This window comes from Protomyctophum parallelum, assembly GCF_964188405.1.
Source record: "Protomyctophum parallelum genome assembly, chromosome: 6".
In the NCBI taxonomy this organism is placed as follows: domain Eukaryota; kingdom Metazoa; phylum Chordata; class Actinopteri; order Myctophiformes; family Myctophidae; genus Protomyctophum; species Protomyctophum parallelum.
The window spans coordinates 22,286,565-22,311,963 of NC_139701.1; the positions used below are offsets into that span (position 1 = coordinate 22,286,565).

Consider the following 25,399-nt stretch of genomic DNA (forward strand, 5'->3'; position numbering starts at 1 on the left):
GTAACTTTGTGGCAACACAAACAAGAATTGCCATTAACAATGAAGGGAAACTTTACGTCATATGTAGACGAGCAAATCGGCTAACCAATAACATAAATTCAGTTGTTCATGAGTTGCTGTATGATGATGTATAATGATAAGAGTGCTCCTCACTTCACACGGGTGTGACTTTTATATTCTAGAGTTGTGAAATGAACTAGCCCATTGTTTTGATTTCACAATCCATCAAGGGATTTCATATGACGTAACATGACAGTATGAATGACAACAGTAAGTATCAATGAAGTGCCATTATGAAATACCGTAGTTCTCTTCTCAATGATCACAGCAAATTCCATGTGTGAAAACACACATGGCTTGAGTTGAGTGGAATAGTTCTCATAGTAGGACCAGCCTATAATGGTGAAATGGTGGTCTGCTGTGATTTATCCTGTCGAAAAGACATCACAAAATGTTCGTAGTATTGTCCATTACTTACAGTACAAACACCTGTGTGTTTATTCAACACAGAGAAAGTAAACATGGAGCCTTACATTGAACTGCTAAACTTGTGTAATAATGTCTAAACACTTTAACTCCTCCCCTTGGAAATACTGATCCATTCTTAGATTGAGTTAAATGAATGCTCATGATACAGTCAATGACACAAACAAGAACATCTGGTACATCTTTTCATATTGAAAATATCCTGAATTCATCTCGTATAAATCTTCGCCTATTATGATATTCATAGCATAGGGATGGTTAATGAAGCAATGTTACACGAGAGGGAGTGTTTTACCATCATTAATGTCACGCCTGCGTTGCTGCAAGAACGATCCGGTAGGAGAGTTCCGTAAGCAACGCAGAAGTGCCATGACGGTAAAGCACGGCCCTTGAGTGTAATATTGCATTTATACAACCCACGTCAATCCAATTTCATTATAACTAAGATATTTGCTAAAAACATCACAACAGTTTTAATGACAAATGTAGCCACTATATGACCAAAATTTTCCCTAGAAAATCCCAAGCCTATCAACCCTCTCTGGGAGAGCAGCGAGACTCGGCATAGCTGATTTTTATGTACAGTAGGTGTTCCATCATGATCGTTTGAAGCACGGCTAGATGGCTATTTCAACCAATCGAAACGACCTGTTGTATAATTTGTCATTATCTGCAATTTATGTTTATTTAGCGGCGCTAACACCTCCTATATCCAGCTTTGAGGGTTTGTGCACACACAAACATTGTGTAAACACAAACATTGAATGTCATTGATTTTGTGCGTAAACACAAACATTGTGTAAACACAAACATTGAAGATGAAAGTGAGGACGCAGACTGTGATGTGAATGAGATGATGTATGATGATGTATGATCATAAGAGCGCCCCTCACCTCACACGGGTGTGATTTTTATGAATATATTAAAAACACAATAGACCGACCCAGGCCGCTGGCCTAGCAGTCCGGGCACCTAGGCTACAATGTAGCCTGACAGTGAGTTGTGGGTTTGAGTCCCAATCCTGACGACCTTTGCTGTGTGTCACTCCCCATATCTCTCCCGATTTCCTGTCAGCCTGGTACTTTCCTATCTATAATAAAGGCATAAAAGCCCTCCCAAAAAATTTTATAAACACAATTTACCAAGTGAACCTTAAATTATTCTAATTGAGTCCTTACGTTTTGACCTCATCCACAACTAACCATATTCCTATAGAACCATTCATACTGTAGATCTGCTATTTTCGTATTTACCTATTTTCACTGAATGTTTGCCTATTACGTACAGTACTGTATGTCATTCCCAGACCCAGAATAGGGACGCCAGGGTTCATGCGGTTAAGGTGTGTGTGTACCAGTATGTTTTCAATACTGTATCTCGTGTGAACCCAACTGCCCTTACAAGAACAGAAAGCCCAGAAACGTGGTCACTCGTGTGAACCTTTTGGTGAATCTTGTTATAGGAGATTGTTATTTTGGACGGAGCACAGGCAGTGCTTAGATGTACGGTTCCGGTTATGGGTTAGGGTTTAGGGAACAAAATCTAAGTATAAGGAATGTCCACACAAGCAGAAAAACACAGGGAGGTTTGCTTGAGGTGTGTGTGTGTGTGTGTGTGTGTGTGTGTGTGTGTGTGTGTGTGTGTGTGTGTGTGTGTGTGTGTGTGTGTGTGTGTGTGTGTGTGTGTGTGTGTGTGTGCATCCGCTGTTTGTGTTTACGTGTGTGTGCATGCTGGAACTACTGTAAAGAGACTCCACACCACAAATGCATCTAAACACAGCGACGTACAAAGCGACTGGTCTTTCTCATCCTGGAATCCCATCCACTCTATCTGAGATCCAATTGTCCTGTAACCTCTCAACCTCACACAACCTACACTCCCTCTGCACCACCCACTCTCCATCCTGGTGCCAGACACCCTGTCCTCGCTAACACAAACCACATGGCCCCAGAGCGCTGCAATGCACTGCGTGCCTCCAACTACTCCTGCCGACTTCTCATTTAAAACAGAGGGGAGATAGAGAGAGAGAGAGAGAGAGAGAGAGAGGGATGGAAGGAGAGTGTACAGGAGCCCCCCCTTCCCGAAACACACTCCAAACCACCACCCAAGCCCCTTCAAATCAAGCGGACCCCTCCCGCTCCTCTCCCCATGTACCTCATCTCTTCTCTGGGTGCTTAATCGCTCCAGCAGGCACCGAGGAGCGCCAGGACAATAGTCTCAGTGTTCAACACGGGACCCCACCGTTATTAACAATCAAATAGCCGTGTCAGATTTTTATGCTACAAGCTACTAAATAATAAAGTTTGGCTCTGTGCTCGTCTTATGAGTGATATTTTTTTTGTCTGAGGGTCCACAGAACACGAAACGCTTTCTTTCACTGCCCATTGTTGAGGTGACAGCTTTAGGGACGGAGCACAGGGAGGGAACAGCATGGGCGGAGGGGCTTTACAACACACGCAACAACAACAGCAGCTGTGTTTAAAGGGACTTCTGGACACAGCTGTGCGTGGAGCATTATTATGCATCTTTTTGAGTATTTTTGGCCAACTACTTTTGGCAGCAATTACAATGTGTTGTAGCCAAGCGGCTGATTTTCAAACGCACCTTGAACACATAGTAGTGGCTCATTAGAATGCCTCGCGGTAAACATGCATTCTCCACCTTCTAGATGCAGCTTATGGTGCAACAAACACTGAGTTGTTTTGATTTACCAAGGGGTTATACTGTCCTGTAAACTGATAGTTATAATAATAATGATTTACCAAGGGGTTATACTGTCCTGTAAACTGATAGTTATAATAATAAGTTTAATACTTTTTTCTTGGGTTCGAACTGAGCAATAGAACAAGCCAGAAGGTACAGTATACTGTATGCTTGTGTGTTGTGCAGAAACCTATTGACCAGCCCTAAATTATCTCCATTACTTTGTCATTTGACACCAATAAGGCTTTCGGACCTAAGAGGGAGTCGTTCAAAATGTGATTCTCAAAATGGTGTCCGGGGACCACCAAGAGTCTTTGAGGTGGTTCCAGGGGGTCCCACGCTATGTTATTAATAGGAACCAAATGCTTAATTACAGGTCTGTAGCTCTGAGAGTTATGGGTGTCCGTGGGCGTTTAATGCATATTAAACTGGGTTCCCTGAAATGAAAAGGTTGGCTGTTGTCTTGGTATCTCCACCAGGCCGACAGGCTTGGAGACAGATATTATCTGTCTGTGTGTGTGTGTGTGTGTGTGTGTGTGTGTGTGTGTGTGTGTGTGTGTGTGTGTGTGTGTGTGCACGTGCGTGTGTGTGTGTGTGTGTGTGTGTGTGTGCACAAGTGACGGGAAAATGTTCATGCGCGCTCCCAATAGGCCAAGGAGGACGTTCTACTCCTAATTTTTGAAATACGTTTTCATATCATATATATATATATGATATGAAAACGTATTAAAAAAATTAGGAGTAGAACGTCCTATATATATCATATCATTCATATATCATATACGCAACATCCAATCATCTCCAAATTGGAACACAACGAAGGGGCCTGTATGGAACGCACCGCCAAAAGCACTGCCACTTCTGTTCATATAGAGGGCACCACAAATGTGAATCGTTGCACCGTACAGTACCGGTACTGTATGTCATAGACTGCTGCAACCCATGATTTACACTGCCCTGACTATAGGCAACCCAACCTGGCGGGGATATATGCCCTTTTCTAGTTTGTCATGTTTTTAACCACCGCCGCTGTCAACTGGAATCCCTCTTTTAGGCATGTCATGGGTAAACATTTTTTTAAATCCTCATTGTCTCCACCAGCCGAAGGCATGGGGAGAGTATGTTTTGCACTCCGTCCGTCCGTCCGTGTGTCCGTCCGTGAACAGCTAATCTCAGCCACCGTTAACCCGGTCGATGCCAAATTTTGCACACACACTCCCTGGATGCCAACCATGAACCTCTGCCCCAAACTTTCCAGAACGGCCTGTTATAGCGCCACCAGGAGGCCGCTTTGTGCAAAACAAGTTTTTCGATGCCATATTTTGCACACACACACTCCCTGGATGCCAACCATGAACCTCTGCCCCAAACTTTCCACAACGGCCTGTTATAGCGCCACCAGGAGGCCGCTTTGTGCAAAACAAGTTTTTGCACAGTACACCTACAGATTTTGTCCAAACATCACGCAAATTGGTACACAGTCTCTCTAGAGCCATTCAACGAAACGGGTCTTTCAGATTTATCAGACTCCATCCTGATTGGTTAAGATTGGCTTCCAAAGTTCACAGGAGTGCTCAGTTTCAAACAAAATGCTGCAAATCATGAACACATCGCGTGATTTCCGTGAAATTGTGCACCCACATTCCCACTAGGCCGAGGACGAAATGCCACATGAACAATTTCAACTCAGCCTCAAGGTGGCGCTATAACTGGCCGAAAAGTGTTTTTACCTCTAACTGCACGGATCTGTGGATAACCTGGTGGAGACCTGTGCCCGGAAGGGCACTTTTTCTAGTTATTTGCATGTTTTCCCTGTCTCCCCTAGGGTAGGTACCCTCTGGTACCCTCCTGGAGGTGGTTGAACTAGTGGCTTACTAAATTGTGTTGCACCACGACTGTTTAAGGCACGAGCGGTTTCTACACTAGGAAGTAAACGTTATCTTGTCAATGTATGTATTTATGTATTGTCTATTTATCAGATGTTGATATTTATTTATTTATCAGATATTGTTTACTGCAAAGATTGTTTGATATATTTACAGGTATGATAGTACATGCATTGTATTCAAATATCTGTACAGTTTATTGATTATTAAATGATCTATACATTTGTAAATTATCGACATCCATATGAATATATTTTACTGAATAAATGTTCTATAAATGTATATGTCTTCAGCCAACATGTATGCTATTTTCATAATGCCGTCTCTTTTAAAACGGAATCTGGCAAATATGTCAACATCATCATAAATATCAAGCGGGTGTAGTCGGTCTCGCAAAACGCGTTGGCGAGGACGGGGTCTTTCGTTATATTGAATTAATGCGTAGATGAAATCAACCCAGTCAGACATGATAACAAAGTTAGTAGACTGCTCCTAGGACTTAGTGCTGCCACATGGCTTGCGTAAATATTGAGTTGTTACTTAGAGATACGTCATAACTAATTTGTGTGGTGCAACAGCTTAAATTTTAGTAATGCATAAGTCTTGACGTAAAGGCCATTTAAGCAATTACTAGGCTACGTTTGAACTTGAACAAGAGTGTGTGGGATTTTGCTGGATGAACAGGATGTTGTGTGCTGCACACAGCACACAACAACGCACAAAACCCCACTCCTTTACATCTGGAAGGACACTGCTGGTTACAGCCAGTTGTCCAGCAGGCACAGTGACACAATCTCCAGGTATTTGGTGGATGCGTGTTGCTGTTGTGACTTGTGACATGCACGTGTCAAAGTCGCTCCACCAGCGACCGCTATACCGCTGCAGAATGCACCCCTTCTCTGTTGCACTCAGTGACCAGGTGACCCTGATGACCCCTGAGGGGTCCCTGCCCCCATGTGAGGGGGGAGGGGGCCATATTTGCTCTTTTTTTTCATACCGTACATAGCTGCAGTGTGCGGGCTCTGTGCCAACGGGCCCCGCCTGCACACACACACGTGCACACACACACACACACACACACACGCACACGCACACGCACACGCACACGCACACGCACACGCACACGCACACGCACACACACACACACCACAAAGAGGAGGCTTTTCTTTTTTTTCTCCTTGTGTTTTCTTCTCCCCAGTCAGCTGTAAAGCAGGAGGCTGAGAGGGGGCTGCTCTGGATTAGCCATGCTCCATGGAGGAGGGTCCCAAGAGGGCGCCATAACGGTCTGTTGTGGACTAAAGCCCCCCACCTCCCCCACGCACCCCTTTCACTGAACTCCCCCTCACCATCGTCTCCACCCTCACTCTGCTCGCATCGTTAAATCTCATCATCACCCCCCCTCCCCTCCCCTCCCCGCCCCCCCACACACACCACAGAGAGCTTGAACTCATTGTCCTGCACAACACGCGCACGCACGCACACACACTATCGACCACTGTAGTACACAGTACAAGAGAGAAGCGAGTCAAGCCCACCATCCCATCCCACCTTCCTCTGCCCCACCTTACGGGGGCTTACGGGGACCTGGGAGTGTGCGCACTCTCTATTTACGATCTGCCTCGGAGTGCCCCCGCTTTTGGAGAGCAACCCCCTGAAACGGGCCGAGCCCCGAGCCCCGTGCCCCGAGCCCCAAACCCCAAACCCCGGCCCGACAAGCTCTTTTGAGGTCGCCATGCTGCCTGCCATTTTGCAATAACGGTCAACACGCAATTTATACAAAAACTGCCTTCCTGTCGTGGGGTGTTTTATGTCTCCATATGGCTTTTTTCCTCTTCTTTTCACCCCTCCCTCCCCAAATATCTGTTTCTTGAAGTCCTGCTTATGTTTCAGATGTTAAAGGCCTTTTTCAAATGTGTTTTGAATTAGCTTTTTTATATTGCTTGATATTTATGATTTGTGCCACTCCTTGCATTGTCTCATTTGATAAATATTTCAAACAACATCAAGGGATATTGTTGCTTTGAATCATCTGCCAACAAGCAACAAGAGAATCATTTTCAAGGCCTCTCTGTGAAGGGTTTTTGTGCCTGGGCCAAAGTTTACTGCCATGTTCATGTGGTAGATCCAAATCCAATCCATTTCGGTTTCCGAGTTATCATTGCGGTGCTCTGTTAATGACATAATGTCACAACAGTTTGGGTTTTGATTGTTCATCCATCCATCTTACCCTTCAGCTGGATTCTGCGGAGCGGCTTTCATGTCGCGTCCCCGAGCTCCGTAGCTGATTCACTCCACACCTACAGGTCTGTGTGCCATGTTGCTGTGACTCAATAGGCTTTGAGCTACGCAGAGAAATGATTCCAGGTTTAACCAGAGCGAAATCCACTCTGAGTACTCTCTCTCTCCCTTACCCAGGGCAACATCTGGCCATGTGTGCACAGTCCAGCCAGCATCTGAAGGGTTACAGCTGCAATCGTTTTCCCTGGCTTGGCCTGGACCCAGAGGCTTAATAAAGGGAATTAATGGAGTGCACTATCTGTCAGATTCCTAAACACAGCTGGAGCGGATGTGCAAAACCCCCACCCCCCCTATTCTGCCCAAAACTTACTATCCTACTTCAACAACTAACCCACTCCCCCCTTTCCCCTCCCATAACCCCCGGAGCGCTTGTTCTGTGAAAGAGCCCCAGCTGATTGTGAAAGCTGTTTATGTATCGTCACTGAGGGTGATTACACAACGTGGGATAACAAACAAGGGGGACAGAGGGAGGGGGGTGGGTTGGCGGGTTTGACTGTGCGAGTGTGTGCTGGCATTCTGCACAGTTTGTTGTTACGAGGGCGGCCCGCTGGGCCAGAGGGCACATGGAGCGCTCTAGCATACGGCGTACAGTGTGATGTGTGAATGTGTCCAGGCTGACACCTACTGCGTGCTCCCAGGATGAAGGCGGGCCCTCTCACACTAAAAACAACACCTCCGGCTAAAGAACAACGCAGCGTATTAAAAAATAAAACTGCAGTACACGCATCCTGTCAGCTCAAGAATTTGTCTCTGAACCACCACCGCCGAGTAGGGAAGGATTAAAAAAAAGACAAAAAAACATATGTTTGATGTTCAGAATTTTAAAAGAAGGTAACATGAGTAGTCTAATGTCAAACGTTGCAAAGGTTTAATGGAGTACTTTCATCAAGCACACTGCACTGGGATGGCCTTTTTCTGCATATTTTCTCTGGAGGGGGTCGGTGAATTTTACAGTTCCGTGACAGCTGAGTGGGCCTGAGTCTCTGGCAGGGTTCCATTTGAAATGCGCCATAGATGTATAGCTTTATGCAGGCAGGAAAAACAAACTGGAAACTGAGCAGGGGCGGGTGAAGGGGATAGTAACACAATCTCCAAAAACAGACTTTATCTGCCCCAACTATGTTTGACAGGGCCCTTGTGCACAAAATAATACCCAGAGGACTCCACATCCCAGAGGGCCCTGACAAACCGTGGCACTCAGAATATACTCTTTACTTGAGTGAAGGTATAAATCATAGTATTATATATATATTATACCGTATATTTTTTAACAAGTTTTCAAAATGTATCAAAAATGCTTTATGTGTGTTTTGTAATAATAATCAAAATCTTTTTTGAAACTATGATTAAGTTTTTAAATAATTGTACAATATTTGCCTCTGAGATGTAATGAGTAGAAGTATGAAATATTGGAAAAAAAGACAGACTCAAGTAAAGTAAAAGTAACTCAAAGTTGTACTTAAGTAAATGTACTTAGTTCCACTATGTCAGGGTGAGGGCATCTACCCCTCACCCTGACATGGTGTAACTAAGTACATTTACTTAGAGATGCCCTGCCAAACAGCCTCCAGTAGTCCTCCCTCTGCAAAGAGTTTATCTTTGTCTGACTCGCTGCCACACTGCGGTGCATAGTGCAGCCAATCATAGAGCATTCAGGCAGTAGGATATGCATGTGTATGCCTGAGAAAATGCACACTGGCGGTGCTCCAAAAGCAACACGGAGGGCTCAGAATTCACCCCCTACCCCCCCACGACTTGTTCCTTAACCCCCCAGAGACCATCCAGCTCTGCAAAATTGGGTCAAGGTTTATCCCGGTTCACCGGCAATTTTCTAGGGGTCACCAGAGATCCCAGCGAGGGACTCAACAGCAATACAGAGCAAGGCTTTTAGAAACCTGCTGAGACTTCACCGGTATGGTCTTTTGTCAGCTCCCAGGGACATGAGGAAAGTCAGGCTGTAGGAAGAACGGGGCGCTGGGGGATAGCCATGCTCCCAACCTGTCAGCTAGTCCGAGGTGGAACTACTTTGACTGGCATCTTGACAGCACTGGAGAGGCTTCTAGAGGGAAAACTCTGAAAGTCAAGCATCATACTGTATCTGGCATTAGCTTGAATACTGTGTAAAAAGGAGGTCATCAACCTTGATTAGTTAAAACTTTAATCACTGCTTCAAAGTTAGCATTCTCTTCTCTTCTTTCTAAACAATGCTGGATGATATAGTGGCCAAATATACGAGTCAAACCTGTTTTTAGTCCAAGCCAATTTGCTGTTGGCAACTGACCATACAGTGTTTAGAGCGCTTGTGGCATATAAAAATGCTAAGCGCTGTGGAATCTCTGGGGAGTTCTCTCTGAGCTGAACAAATACACAGTATGATCACGCTCAATCATGGAGAGGTTAAAGGCTTTCCCTGTATTGGATTTGCCTCGGTTTACCCTGGTAAATACTGTACTTGACAAACGGTACTGGAATGACTAACATCTGATTACAAAGCACCAATCTGTTTACAATCTGAGAACCCATCGTCAAAAAATAAAGGAAAAACATCACCCTCTTTTCCTTTGAATTTGACTGAGGTGGTCTTTACACGAGAATGGTGTTCATAGAAAACGGCAAAATAGAGTATCGTTTGCTGGTGTCCGTTTAGACGAGAATGGTGTTTTCAGGAGGTGAAAACGCAACAAAGTGAAACCACCTTCCAGAGTGGAAATCTTTGAGAACTCCATTTTATCCCTTCTCCGGGCAAAACGGTGAATCCGCAAAACGTATGACATCATGGCTCACGTTGGCTCACAGTGCATATGTTTATTACATTAATGCAGAGCCATACATAGATATATATGATATAATGGAGTTCCTGAACAAGCCTCCCTCCTCGCCTACAAAGCGCTGCTCATCAGCGATGGTGAATGTAAAACCATGATGTAAATAAAAAGCCTTGTAATAGGCGGCAGCCGCAGCAGCAGCGTTTATGTAGCCTAATGTATTATAAAATATATAACCATCCCGTGGCGCGCTCTGCCTGCATGCTCTGGGTTGCGTTTCTTCTTGTACGTGGGTGACTGGTCTATTTGGCAGCCCGTTACCGCCACCTAGCGACGTTATAGAGTTTTCATAAAGTGTGTGTTCTCGTGTAAAGCCTCAATAAAAATGAGAACGCAACGGGACTTTGGCGTTTTATCTGGAGATGGTCGCCGTCTAAAAGAGGCATGAGTCAACAGTCTGTCTCGAGAGACTAGTAGTCTGTTTATAACGCATGCATGTTGCCCTATGCTGGCACAATGGGCTAGCATTAAACTATGGCCACAATTAGAGATGTCCCAGTATTGGAAAAGTATCGGTATCAGCCCTTATTTGTCATATCGGGTCATATTGGTATCTGTGAATATGCCAGTCTAACCACCGATCCGACACAGGGGTAAGGGGTTGACACTATGGCAAGTAAATAAAATGTTGCGGCATGTGGAGCTTGTTTTTGAGTTGCCCAAACTGCAAGTGCACATTTGAGTGAGGAGTCTACTATAAACATGTGCACAACACGAGATATATATCAGTTCGATAGCTATTCACAACACTGGTATCGGTATTCGGTATTGGTATCGGCTAACACAGAAATTATGGTATTGGGATCGGATCGCAAACAAAAAAAGTGTATCGGGACATCCCTAGCCACAATCACTGGTTATAGTTAAGTGCTTTTGAGTGAGCGACTGAACCTAAAGCTCATACAGAAACAAGGTATTATGTTATGAACGCAGAGGAAATCAATAGTTACAGGGGTATATGTACAGATTCTGACATAACGGTACTCCAAAGTAAGCTTAATTTTCATTGAAGTTTACAATGACAGGGACAAACACTAATGTCTCGAGACTGAATGGCTGCAAAGGCTCTGACAACTTCTCACAGAATCAAGGCAATTTCCTAATGGCTGCTTGTTAACACACTCAGTTATGAGTTCAGGACGGGGAAACATATGGTACATATGAACGTGTCCCAAACTTGGATGTAGTATATTGTACTTAATGCCTGGCAGCTCACACAAGAGCAGCTGAGGACACTGGACTTGTCATGGGCCTAAAAAGGGATGACAAATTAAGTAGATCGTGTGCCGTCAGTGTTATGTGATACCTGAGGCAATACAATCTGGGGGAGTATTGTGTACTCGGGATTAGCATGTGGAGATGAAAGAAACAGTGAGTGTCAAAATAGTGTTTGCACTGAAAATCGAGCTCCGTAGCAGTGCATAGCACTGTCACGCCACTGCGTTGCTCTCTAGGACATTGATGAGGACATTGTTAGCGTAGCTGCTTCACCACAGAAAGACCAATGCTGCTCTGCAAGGAGAACAACGTTTGACAGAAGTGGGCAGATGCCAGCGGCTGTCACTTAACTCATGGTGTGCATCACGGACCCTTGAGCTATGTGGGACTAGACAAAACCACACGTTTAACTATTACAGGTCTTTGGTGCCCAGGTCCACTTCACGTGACGAAACCGAACTAACAGCTGAGGGAAATCTGGCGGTTGCTCGCCCCCCTCACCCTTCACACCTCACATCAGCAGTCAGCGGTGTGAACATCAAAACCCTTAGCAACACTTGTTTGCTCTTTTTCCCCCAGTCTCCTTGGCGTCTTTTTACACCTCCAAAACATCAACAACATAAATATGCTATATATAAACCACGCTAATTAAGTTATATTTATAGCCTTGGTTTTAAAATAAGTTCCAGGAGTAAAGGCAAGCAAGTGGGGCTTCATTAGATTTACGCCGCAGAAAGAAGGCAGTGTTATCACAAATGGCTGCTTTGTGCACTATGAAAAATGAGCTTTTTCTTCCACGGCCCCTGGGGAGAGGGCTACTGACCTTCACAATTCCCCCCCCCCCCCCCCCCACCAAACAGCAGCCACTAGGCAGAGGGGGTTGGAAGGGGTAGACATGGGGGGAGCGGGGGGCTGTGAAGGTAGACGCCGGTCCTCATGGGCACAGGGGGGTCTGACTCTGCCTGGACGCACCACAAGGAAAGCCTTCATAAGCCACCGCTCTTGCTGGCTTATACACCCAGCAGCACACACGCACACGCACACGCACACACACACACACACACACACACACACACACACACACACACACACACACACACAGTCACGGATGCACGCTTGCTTGCACGCACACACGCACGCACAGAAGTATGTGTGTCAACTGTCCTGTCTTTTCCCTCCGATTTTCAGCTCCAAAAAACAGCAGTAAATACAGTACATATGTGACACAAGCGACTTCAACCTGCTTCTTTACTCCTCTGTTTGTTTATCCAACTCCAAAGGGCTTTCCCTGTTGGAAAGAGCGGTGCTGCGCTGATGTTTGCTGTAAGCATATTCCATTTCAAAGCTATGCGGCCCTTCTCAGTCAATGCTCTAGTGTGGCAGGCTTTTCTTGATCTCATCCCGAAAACCCAAACTTGTACACACTCACCTCACCATCCATTTCATAGCCCGAAATCCAAGAGAGCTGCACCAACCTCTGACAATATCGACAAAGTATTTGCCTATTCAGTCTCTACAAAATAATTTTCCTAAATGGGACGTAAGTTGTGGTGGTGAAGTGAAAATGCAGTTGGAAATAGCATAATTATGATAAATGTAGCCCTGCCTTTTGTATACATGCTGCAGATATCTACTTTTCTTGAGGAAAATAGCAAGAACAACAATCACCTAATATAACGCACATTCATATAAATTTTCTTTACATTATATCAAATGTTTTTGTTGTTGTTTTTTACACCTTTTTCTACCAGATGTAGTCGTTATGCCAATTCATGCCTCCCCACACACACTTCTGTCTGTTGTCACTGCGGTTGTTGTATCCTACTGAATCACCTACCAGTGAGGAGCCCCCACTGGGAGGACATAGGGCTTTTGTCATACTAATCCCACCAAACACTCCCTTAGGAGTATACGTGCAGTGACTAATCTCCCCCTCCTTGCCTCGACTTCCATCCACCGAACACAGGTCAATTGTGTCTGTATAGATGCTCGTCGCTTGACACAGTGGTGGATTCAAACCTGCAGACTCCACAGTGGTAGGTAGTAACTTTAATACTGAGCCACCCGAGCGTCCACTATTTCCCAATCTAACTATTAAGAGCTGTGGATGACATTAATGCAACACCCAGGGAGGCAGGTTCACAAACTTTTATATATAAAGTATATAAAGAGAACCAAATGGACCCGTAATTTGTTTCTGTTTTTACATTTTCACTTCAGAGTTACAGATTTGTAAAGGTAAATTTGGTTCCTATTGGCAGTTGGGGACTGCCTGCAACAATTGACATACAACAACAGATTGTGAGGCTAGTGGGGCTCCTTACCTTGTCTGTGAGAGTGTCCTGCTTGGCCAGCAGATGCTCACGTTCTCTCTGACTCTGATTTAACTGCTCTCTGAGGGACTTGTTCTCCTCCATTACACTGGCCTCAGGACTCTCACCTGGTGTAGAAGGAAAGATCGTATCTAGATTGTCATGGTCAACTTTAACGTTGATTGGATGGCTACAGATTGGGTAGTAGAATTTGATTTGTTAGTATAGTGCTCACTTACATTTATAAATGAAATTATTTTGACAGCATGGGAAAACAGAAGTGATGCAACATGAAAGCATGATTAAGAAATTACTGGGAGGGTCCTATATTGGGGATTGGGGCAACCACACTTCTTTTTCTAAATTGCGACTTTTCTAGTACAGTATTACTGTACTACTACGTTCATGTCCGTGAAATAATAGAAAATGCTTCTCTTAGCTGTGTTCTAGAGCAGTGATTCTAAAATATTTTCATGTGATGGACCAGCAAATTGATATGTATTTGGTTGCGGGCCATCTGAACATAATTTTTCAAATTACTGAATTTATTTTATTTTATTTATTTTAAATTACTCCAAATTGGTGTTTCCTCAGGCCTGCAGCTGAGAACCTCTATTGTTCTTGTGCCTACCAGAAGGCTGCTGCTCAGCCAGGTTTCGGGTGATGATCTGCCGGATGCAGGTGGTGACAGGTGTGGGTGGTGCAGTGGGGTCCAGTACATCACCTCGTAGTGTCAGATGCTTCTCTTCTGGGCTTCCCTCAGGGCTGAGCAAAGACTCCTCCAGCTTCTACAAGAACATCATCCCACAGCCCACAGTCACTGACACTGAGCTAACTATACTATATGACACATAATAGTCCGGGTATAGGAAGATGGCGTGCCGCGTGGGGAAAGCAGTTAGCATTTTATTTATTCATATCTGATTGGACCCACACAAATAAACACATCTTTCACTTATGATTTCAATTTAGGCTAGGTTACCTTTATGGATCACAGGGGGCCCACAATCTTGAAAGAGTGCATTTTTAGAGCATAATGTTTATTTTAATGATCAGTCAAGACTAGGCTATACTTTAAGTATCATGTGGCCACAGTGAGTGAGCCCTACACCTAGAATGCCTGTGATCATTTAATTATACTTCGTAAATTTTCATGTATGTGAAATACTGTATATACTAGTTAACTAGTATGAAACAACAAAAGCCATTCTAGGACTAAGTGAGCCCCAGCACAGCAGGTTTAGTTGGGAATCACTGGGAATCACTTTTGCATGCTTTCATATAAAGTAGGCCTAAGTTAAACATTTTCAGAGTTGTAATTTAAATTCTTAATGAAAACAATAGGCCTGGTGTTCCCTCACGAGGATGCTTGATAATGCAGAGTGAGCTGCACAACGAATTTACACCAACCTGTATCACAGCCTCCAGTGACGATGTTGTGCTAGCTCTGTCCTCCTGTGAACTCATTGTAAAAGTATTATCACTATAAACGCTAGCATTTGTGGTGAATTCGCCAGGACAAATGAATATGCTTCTTCAGCTAAAAAATAATAATCATTGAATAGCGGCCTGCCGCCTACTTGCAGTCAGTTGTCAACAAGTGTTTCTCTTAATTATAGATCAAACAAATTAACACAGGAGTTGCTACAACAAAACTCTCGCTAACAACAAAGACGTGATTTCCAATCAAGTTTAGCTCAAATCCCAGCCGACGTCGTCGGGGGAACAAGACGCTTCCGGGCCGTTGTCATAGAAATAGAATGCTGGCTTGGTTGTTTCCATAGCAGGACAGACGCGATGGACACGAGCTGGTTAATGATCGAAGGACAAAGCACACAACAACGCTATGACTTCTCAACAGATAAGACAAGTATGGTTGTATGCCTGTATTTGACTGCCGGCTATATGGCAACTACCGTAATTCACTTTATTTCACTGCCAATTCTGAAGTGACAATTCATCTGTTTATTGAGCATGCGTCAGCTCAGCTGAACTGAGTTTTCTTATAGGCCTATGGAGTCTTGAATTTGTTTGAGGAAGAGGTCAAGAACAAGACAAAATGTCTTATATGTTATACTCATACACTCCCATATGGTCTAGCGACTAGCGGTTAGGATTCCTGGTTTTCACCCAGGCGGCCCGGGTTCGACTCCCGGTATGGGAACTACCATTATTGATTAATTGAAAATGGAGGGCCCCCCCAACGTTAACAAGTCATTGTGCTTTTCTGGGTACCGGGTGCTTTCCCTGAACTGTACTCTACAACCTGTTAAAGTTTCAATCATCAATCAAACTCAATCTTTATTTATTTTTCTAGAGCTGTTTGGGTTGTCTCCTGAACGGTTTTGGGTTTTTTTTCCACAGGGATATATTAGCCTATTGTGTGCATAGGCCTACTCATACTGTGTGTATACAGCCCATAGAGCCCCATTGTGAACCTGGACATGTTGAGTAGGCTACACCAAGGTTTTATGTTAGAAATGTTTAGTATGGGTCCCCAGCATGTAGAAACTGATGCTAACGTTACCTGCATATATATATGTTGAGCAATTTTCATAATTGGCATATATGTGACCATACCATTAACAACCAACCTATAGAAGGCAAAAAAATCAAAATTTCATCATGCTTTATGTAGCATGTGACATGTCAAACTAGGGGGTTTTCATGATGCTGAATCCATTCCAAGCATTAGTTTTGCACTCATTGGAGTGTTTTTTTGTGCAAAACGAATGCTTGGAATGGATTCAGCATCATGAAAACCCCCTAGTTTGACACGTCACATGCTACTTAATTAAAGCATGATGACATTTAGATTAATTTCCCCCCTCATAGGTTGTTAATGGTATGTTCACATATTATGCCAATTATGAAAATTGCTCAACATAATATTATGCAAGTTAGCGTCCGGCAGTTTCTACATTCTGGGGACCCCGTCCCATACTCAATATTTCTAACATAAAACTTTGGTGTACTTGTAACAGTCAGTATGCAGTTGCACCAACCGGCACTGCATACTGACTTACATATTCAACATGCCTGGGTTCACATTCTGGCAAGTGGACTATATGGCCGGGTGGCACGACACGGCACACAGCACACAAAATGAAAACCAATCAATCAATCATGTATGAATTGTATAGGGTGAACGGTTAATGCATATACAGAAGAAAATCAACAATACAAAATTATTCTCTACAAAGATTTAATGATATACAACACAAGCTATATAACACTCATAGAGGTAGGCTACATCACAACATCATATATTACAAGTAAACAGTATGTGCAGCCAAAAAGGGCCCTATAAAAACATGAGAATACCTGAGGTTCAAATAACACAACGCTATTCTAGGTTTAGGTTAGGGTCATCCCTCTAATCCTATGACAACATTCCATATGCAGGTGACAGAGAGATGTCTGTACACACTGTGACCCTGAGCTTGTGTTAAATTTTCCCATTTGTAACTAAAAAGAGAGTGACTTTACAAGAACATTTCTCAAAGAGAAAACCAGCACTCACAGAACTCTCGTTTTAAGGCACTTTTAATTATCATTTTAATCAGTTGACATAGTATGCCGCAGAGCAGCAATACATGTAACCACCAAATGAACCTGTAATGGTCCATTTGTACACTCTCAGAGTTAAAGATAGACTTTCCCTTTTATCAACATAATCTCCACTCGATATATGGGTCCTCAGTAATGCTCACTATGGGACAGTGCCATGCTCTGTCTGTGTCAGAGGTGGACTGTGGACGGTTTGGAAATGTTCCTCATTATATTTAACGCTCCCAATTTCCAACCACATTTGTGCTTTACAGAGACCTGTTCTATACGAGGCAAAACACATGTAACTCTTTGCTCGCGAGGAGACTTATCCTCCTTTTATAGGCTAGAAGCAACACTCTCCACCCAGCTTTACCAGAAAGCCAGCTTTACCAGATGGATTAAAGAGCCAGATTGATGTATTTCTTGAAACTAGAGACAATCAAATACACATTTAAAGGGTCTGTTAAAAAAGTCAAGGAGATTTGGACCCCCTTCCTTGATTATTATGAGAGCATTCAGGTGCTAAAAAAGACCAAAGTGGATGGAGCACTAGGCGAGACAGCAGGGTTCCCCTTTCCCTTCCTTTTCTTTTCCTTTTCCTGTAGTATTTTACTCTGATTTTCGCTCTTTCTTTCTTTTTTTTTAAATTAACATTTGTGAAGATCATTGTTTTGTGTACATGTCTTGTTACAGATTTGTATGTTTATGGCAAAAGCAATAAAAAACTGTTAATGAGAAAATGTGCCTCATCAGTGGCCATTTAATTAAAAAACAAGATCAAATCTTTTCATGGCTAATAATGATATGGCAGCGCGACTGCAGTGGCCCAGTATAGTATAGTACAGCAGTGGCCCATTTAAAAATAGGGTTTTTAAATGTTCATGTCCAAATTATGTAAATATATGTAATTTTTATGATGCTTTTTAGATGTTATGATGTTTTATGCTGCACTGCAAGTGGCTGACAGGGAACGGTATTTCATATTCTTTATGTATGGAAGGGAAATTGAGAAATAAAGTATGTGAAGATAAGGTTGAAGATGGGTGAAGTGCTCCTTTAAATGATTTGACTTTATAGTCTGTCAGGAAGTCTTTGTTATTATTTAAAGATGGAGTGCCACAATGTCCAGTTTTTCATGTGTCTATGAGGTGACAGTACTTCATTAGACACCCTGGAGTCGTTTTTATGTGCAATGGTGTATTAACTTTGTATTTAGGGTTTCTTCCTGAAGGATGAACCCTTGACAGTTTAACCAATTAAATAAACAGTAATATAGTGTCATCACATGATCAGCCCCTCCCCTAACCCCTCCCCCTTTATCATACAGCTGTGGGTGCGGCTTCAGTTCAGGTGGATCACCACCCATCACCACCCACCAGGCAAACCAGGCATGCTTAATGAACTGGTGGGCGTGTCCACATGAAAGCATGATTTTAACAAATACTGTACACTTTTTGGAAAAAGTTCTTCCCCCTTATATTGGGTGGAAAGAAATCGTGGCACTCCATCTTTAAGTTGAATCTTCAGGGAAGGGCTCATGCCACAGCGACGGGTCTAGGTAAACGCTGCAGGCCCCGCTGTAGAACCACAGTCTGGGCAGGAAGCCCTCCACCCTCCAGGTATTGGTGGTGCGATTGTAGAGTTCCACCTCCACCCCATAGTCCCCCTCCATGCCCTTCCAGTGTCCTCCTGTGACCAGCAGCTGACCATCCACCAGCACCAGGCCTCCGTTCTCATGGAGCATGTGAAGAAACTGGATCTGGACACAAAACAACATTGCAGGATATAGAATAATACAAGTATAGTATAGTCCCCTGGGGGGACCTTGGTTAATGATGTATGTGGCAGTGGTTCTCAAACATTTTCATGTCAAGGACACCCCCAAATTATTGTTGTATTTGTTTGGTCATAGACGCCCCATGTGAAAATATTTTGTGCCACGAATAAGATTGTTAATATGTTTAAAAAAATATTCAAAATGTTTTCAAGAGTTTTTGAAAATAGCCGATCTTCAAGCGCATTGTATATTGGGTATTTTCAAAAAGGATTTGTCACCCTCACCTTCTGCCAGATGTTAGCTTCAGGGTCATAAGTATACACTTTCTTAGTGTTGTCAGCGACCAGGTAAATGATCCCGTCCATGGCAACAGTCCGAGGAGAGGATAAGTACTTAGGTATAAAGGGTGAACAGATGATACTCCAATTATCTGTAAGATAAAAAACAAAAACTTAAACAACAACACAGGCGTATTCCAATTAATAGAATAACAAAGGATAAGACAAATCTCCTTGCTAAAAGATAAATACTATTATTGTATGGCTGAGTTCAGTAGTGGTAAATGGAAATGTAGTGAACAAATACTGTATCATTCTTTCTAGTATTAAAGAGGGTGTATATTGTGTTTTTTTTTTGCTAAAATAAAAGCTGAAATGTTAAAGCTCTATATTCTAATCATTGTTATATTGTGTTTGCTCAGTAATAGGGGTCTCCCCATCCAGTAAACAGAAAATAATTGTTCAGGTTGGGATGACAGCGTACTGTAATCCAATCAGGAAATGTTTTTGTTTCATCACTTCCAATTTCACTTGTTTATCCTGTATCCTGGGATAAAGTTGGACCTGAATATTTTCTGTTCTAAAGAGCTGGAGATGCCCGCAATGATTACTATTGGAATATATATCCACTTATTCTAACAAGAAATATAAATTACTGTACACCCCATTTACTGTATAAAATGATACAATCACAGCGATTGCATACAATCATTTTCACACTTACTGTACCCCTTCCTGACACCTTGTGCTCAATAGAGGGTATGCGCATGACATGATTATCATACCTAGACGTTATGTGGGAATGCCTACTGAGTACTGAGTGGCAAAAAACTTCTTTCTGGCTGTGACAGCCCATATAAATACACCCAAACAGAGTCCTATCTGATTGCATTAAACTACATTAAACAATGTTAAACTCGATTTGCCACTCACTTTATGCACGGGCATACGCTCTACAGATGCTAGCAAGTAGCAACTGACCAAGATATGACTACCATGCAAATATACCTTGGTCAGTCGTTCACATGTTTTGTTAATTGTGCTTGTTTTTCTTGACTGCATGTTCAGCAGATGCCACAAGTCGCTCTGGATAAGAGCATCTGATAAATGTCTAAATTGTATGAAAAAAATCACACCCGTGTGAAGTGAGGGGCACTCTTATCATCGTACATGATCATGAATCATCTCATACTGGCCAATCAGAATACCTGTTGCCACAAATGTATGTCATATTTGGTGAACATTTTGAATTAATTTTTCCTTTCATTGTCAATGGCAAATATTGAGACATGTGGGTCAAAAGCTGCATATAGGAGGCGCTAGCACACCTAAAAAACAAAAAAAATCACTGTTATCATCATACATCACATTCCGTGCTCAGCCAATCAAATCATCACAAATGTCATTCCGGCCAATCACTTTTGGCGTCTTCACTATCCTGCCCTCACTTTTATCTTCAATATGTACTTTGCTCAGCCAATCAAATCATCGCCACGAGGTGATCAGCCAATCATCAGCTAATGTTTGTGTTCACACAAAGCTGGGCATCAAAAATGTAACATACCTATAACAGGGTTGTAGCACTGCATGGTTAAGGCATTGTACTTCACTGCACATGAGCCAATCACATAGAGCTTCCCGTGGGACGCTGTGGCAGTGAAGTTAGTCACATATCTCAAGGCGGGGCATGTGTTGCCCCAGGTGTCATTGTAAGGGTCATAGTGTTCAACATCCACATAGTTCAGTGTTGTACCTATTGGGAGGGAAAAGAACATGGTATGAGTACTTACACCAGCTGGATCACAGTATCAAATATATTAAAAGTAACATGTTTTGTAGCGCTAAATGCAACAGCAGCCACACATTTGTCAGTCTGACTGTGAAATTGGAAAGACAAAAACAAACAATGCATCTGGGAGATGCATCTGCCTGCATTAACATATCTTGCCCTATGTAACTCAATCGTAACCTTAACTTTGGAACTTATCAACAGTAAACTGAGTAATCTCTTTAGGGCAGTCTACTGGTCGTTTTCACCAAGCTACATGAAAATCCCCCATCCATTCTTGATCTTTACCATCCCTGACCTTTAGTTTTTGACACAAAAGTTAATCATCTCTTCAGGAGACCCTACTGATCATTCCCTCGCCCAACTTTCATGAACATCTGTACTGCAAAATTATTTTATCATAAAAATACGTTTAACTACTGTCCTTCAAAACTATTTTATACTTCAGCTATTCGAAAAATAACGAATCGACAAGGGCAGATGCGTGCATGGAGTTTCATGACAGCTTTCCATTTACACTGCAACTTTAAGGCATCATGCTGTTCTCTGTATTTATTTTCTTACCTCCGATGACGTAAATCTCTCCGTTCAGTGTGGCCGAGGTGTGGTTAGTTCGAGGTCGAAGCATGGGAGCCACAGTAACCCACCTCCCCTCTCCAGTAATGTACTTCCAGGTCTCTGTGGTCGACCAGGTGTTGGTATTTGAACCTCGCGAGCCGCCTGTCAGACGGACAATGGCACCCTGTCACCAGTCTGTGGATACATTACATTCCGCACAAGAGAAGCTAGTCTCCTCAAAACCATTTTCTCTATGCTCCCCCTAACTTTGCCCACATTTCCACATATAAAGTTTATGTGTTTTGAAGGGCTACATGCACTCAACCAACCTGTGACATAGACATCATTGTTCAGCGAGACCATGGAGTAACCCCACTTGTTGGGGTTGGGGAAATTAGGGAGCAGATGCCACTGTTCTGTGGAGAGCCAGAGAGGGAGAGAAGTTACATAAGGTTATCCAATAAGTGACGTGAAACAGGGAACACAGTAAAAGCAAAGAAAATACATTTCTGTTTTCAAACTTGGGTCAAAAGACAAAAATAAGTGTTAAATTGGACCACATAGGCCCACGTCATGTACAGTATAAAAAAGCTGTAAGGTTGACTTAACTTTAATCCATTTACAAAATAGGCATCTTTTGTTCCTGTTTATTGTAAATCGCTCTGGATTAAGAGATTAAGAGCATCTACTAAATGCCTAAATTGTAAATTGTATTGCTGCTGATAAAACCACTGTTTTTACTGACAACTCATCAAATTTGACATGGATTCAGGACTCCTGACCTAGGATCTATTAGACACCTTCAGTACCAAATATTACATGGACGAGGTCGAAGTTCCACAGTATCTAGGGCACTGATTTAATTAGTGCCCTTAGATTACTCTTTTAATAACCCTATACTACATAACAGTAAGTATAGCGATCAGCCTCCCTGACCGTGTCAGAATATTGTAAAAATATAGTCTAGTTTCTCTAGAGACTATAGTCGACACAAATCATCCTATTGCTGTTCATTTTAATGAATGTGCTTCCTGTTAAAAGTCTTGCATTCTTGTTTCTACTGAGCATATAATCTTTGTAAGACGTGTCAAGGCCATACTGTGAATTCACTTCAAGAAAACCTCCGCAAACGTTGAAGCATGAGTGTAAGAAAGAGAGGCGTAGTACGGTTCTTTGTGTTGTAGTAGGCACAGTTCCTGGGCAGGAGTCTGGAGTCTCTGTCCTCCTCCTCGTCATCGTCATCGTCGTCATCCAGAGAGCGACCGCCCATCACAAACAGCACCTCCTGCAGGTTGGGCTGTGGACTCTGAGAGGCTCTGTCATTATACCCCGGCACCGAATCCATCTTCTGGGGAAAGAACGGGCCACGCCATTGTTAATGGAAAACTACTCAGATTGGGTAAACAATGATGAAAGAAACAAAGTATGCAAGGTATGACGTGTGAACTCACAGACCTCACTGTAAATTCTTCCAACAGCCTCCTTGCAGCTAGGGCAGGCCTGGATCAGACTGTCCTTCAGCAGGGTGTTGGCCAGGTAGTCTGGCTTGAGGAAGGAGAGGCGGGCCAGAGACAGCAGCTCAGGGAGGTGGCAGAGGCGGGACTCCTGGTCATACCTGGTCCAGGCCAGGGCGGCCTCCACTCGCGTGGACTCCGAGTGCGTCTTAAGCCCCTCGTTGGACAGACAGGCCACCAGCCTGTCCTTTTCCAGAAGCAGGAACTCCTCGCTCTGCTGCACCGCCTCAAAGTTCTCCAGGAGGAAGGCCAACGCCTTGGCGACCACCTCCGGGCAGCCGTGGAGCTCCCCGAACTCCAGGATGCCCAGGCAGTTTGTGGCGTCCATCTGGTGCTGTAGGTAGCGGCTACACGCAGTCCGCACTGTCTGGAACTGCAGCTGGCTGGAGGTGCAGGTCAGTCCTTCCACGTTGCCCTGGTTGATTGTCAGCTTGCCGGTGTAGGCGAAGTCCAACAGGGAGCCGAGGATGTCCGGGTCCACGTCCTGCAGCTCCACACGGGCAGCGATGCTCTCCACGAAGTCCCCTGAGAACATGGTGCGGAAGTACATGCTACATAGGGCCAGCACGCCACGGTGGCAGGGGAAGTCTCTGCCCCCAGCGCACAGTGTCACGTCCACCAGTTTGGGCTGAGAGCAGAGCGACCGCAGTCCCTCCAGGATGCTCTGAGAATGTGTGGACAGGCAAAAGTCCAGGTCGTCCACATTGCGAACCATACTGTTGTCACTTATAGTTCAGACCTTAGGTATGGGATCCTGTGACAGCTAAGGGATAGGAACTGTCAACAACTGAGATCAGTGTTTACCTACAAATGGAGGACAAAAATAAATGTCATACAGTTTCCTTTCTTCACTCAGTTGTTATACACATTTAAGTACAGTAAAGAAAAAAGCAACTTAACATAAAGGTCACCTCAGGGCAAACATAAATGTTATATTGCAATTGATAATAAAACAGAAACGCACAGCTCAGTGATGTATGGCTTTATAGGTCAAATACAGAACCCATGAGATAACACGTCAGTCCACTATGTACGGTATGTACCGTACAGAACTTCTGAGAGCATCCATTTACTTCACTGACCCGATATAGGCGTCCTTAATTCACTCGAGAAGAAAAGCCACAAGTTTAACTTGTTTAAAGTGTGGTATCATGTTATCATGACGACCACACTAGTTTGTTTACTTACACACAGTGGGATCAGTTTAGCTTTGGCTTTCAGTGTAGCATGATGTCATATGTCTTACAGTATGTCCCCCAAAGCCTACATTAAATTACATTAGCTGTCTTCAAAATGCTGTGAAATTAAAGAAAGGAATGACAGACTCACCAAACAGGCAAAGGATGACAATAAATGTTCATATTTCCGGGGAAATGCGTGTGGCTGTGTAGCTGGTGAGATCAACATGGAGCCAGTAGTATGGCAGGAGGTTTTTGTCAACTCATTGGGACAGACTGCTTGTCTTCACCAAGCTATTTTTAGGGCCTGCAGAGACACACTAGTAACGCATGCATGGGGGACGGGGGAGTCCACACCTGCTGTTAAAGGAACATACATGCATGTGTTCTCAAGAAGCTAGAACACTGTTCCCCAAACAATGTGTCAGGAGGACCCATTTTTAGATCCTGCACCCATTTTTATGAGTCACGAATAAGAATAAATATCCCCTTTTTTACGTTTCCTTAGTTATTCCTTTATTCCTTTTATTTCAAAATATTTTCCAAATAATAATAAATAGGCCTATATTTTATTCCAAACAAATTAAAACATTTTTCAAAAAAACTGGAAAATAGCACAATGTGAGCTTATACTGTAGATGAGGTATTTTTTCACTATTTCTGAAAGGTTTGTAATACAGTATCATACCACAACTGTATAGATAAAGTACCATAGGGGTGAGAATGTGTTAATTGTCTCCGCCAGGCAAAAAGCGTTTTTGTGGCTTTCGTCTTTATTTTGTATTTCTTTTATGGAGGGACAGACAGTAGGCTGACAGGAAATGGGGAGAGAGATGGGGGGGTTGACATCTGACATGCAGTAAAGGCCGTCGGGATCGGGAGTCGAACCCACAGCACACTGCCAGACTGGATTACCAGCCAAAGTGCCTGGACTGTGAGCCACAGCACTTTTTCTAGTTTAGTCTGGAAAGATAGCCTACCTGACCTGGTGAAGACCTGTGCTCCGAGGACCACTTTTTCTGTAA

The 25,399-nt window shown here is 43.4% G+C and overlaps 2 protein-coding genes across 2 annotated transcripts in view; both read right to left on the minus strand.

The window, feature by feature from the left end:
- Positions 1-6,821, minus strand: part of crocc2 (ciliary rootlet coiled-coil, rootletin family member 2) — a gene marked incomplete at its 5' end in the record, with an annotated part of 36,442 nt that extends 29,621 nt beyond the window's left edge. Inside the window, one exon of the mRNA XM_083767999.1 lies at positions 6,624-6,821. Coding sequence (XP_083624125.1) covers positions 6,624-6,821 — 198 coding nt within the window. The remainder of the gene's footprint in view (positions 1-6,623) is intronic.
- Positions 6,822-18,612: 11,791 nt separating this feature from the next.
- Positions 18,613-24,632, minus strand: klhl30 (kelch-like family member 30). Its single transcript, XM_083767003.1, has 8 exons — positions 24,526-24,632; positions 23,138-24,000; positions 22,850-23,030; positions 22,012-22,098; positions 21,689-21,844; positions 20,900-21,088; positions 19,342-19,487; positions 18,613-19,039 (listed from the first exon to the last, which is right to left on the minus strand). The coding sequence occupies exons 2-8, from the start codon at positions 23,909-23,911 to the stop codon at positions 18,791-18,793; spliced, it is 1,782 nt and encodes a 593-aa protein (XP_083623129.1). The 5' UTR covers positions 23,912-24,000; positions 24,526-24,632; the 3' UTR covers positions 18,613-18,790.
- Between the last annotated feature and the right edge of the window lie 767 nt (positions 24,633-25,399).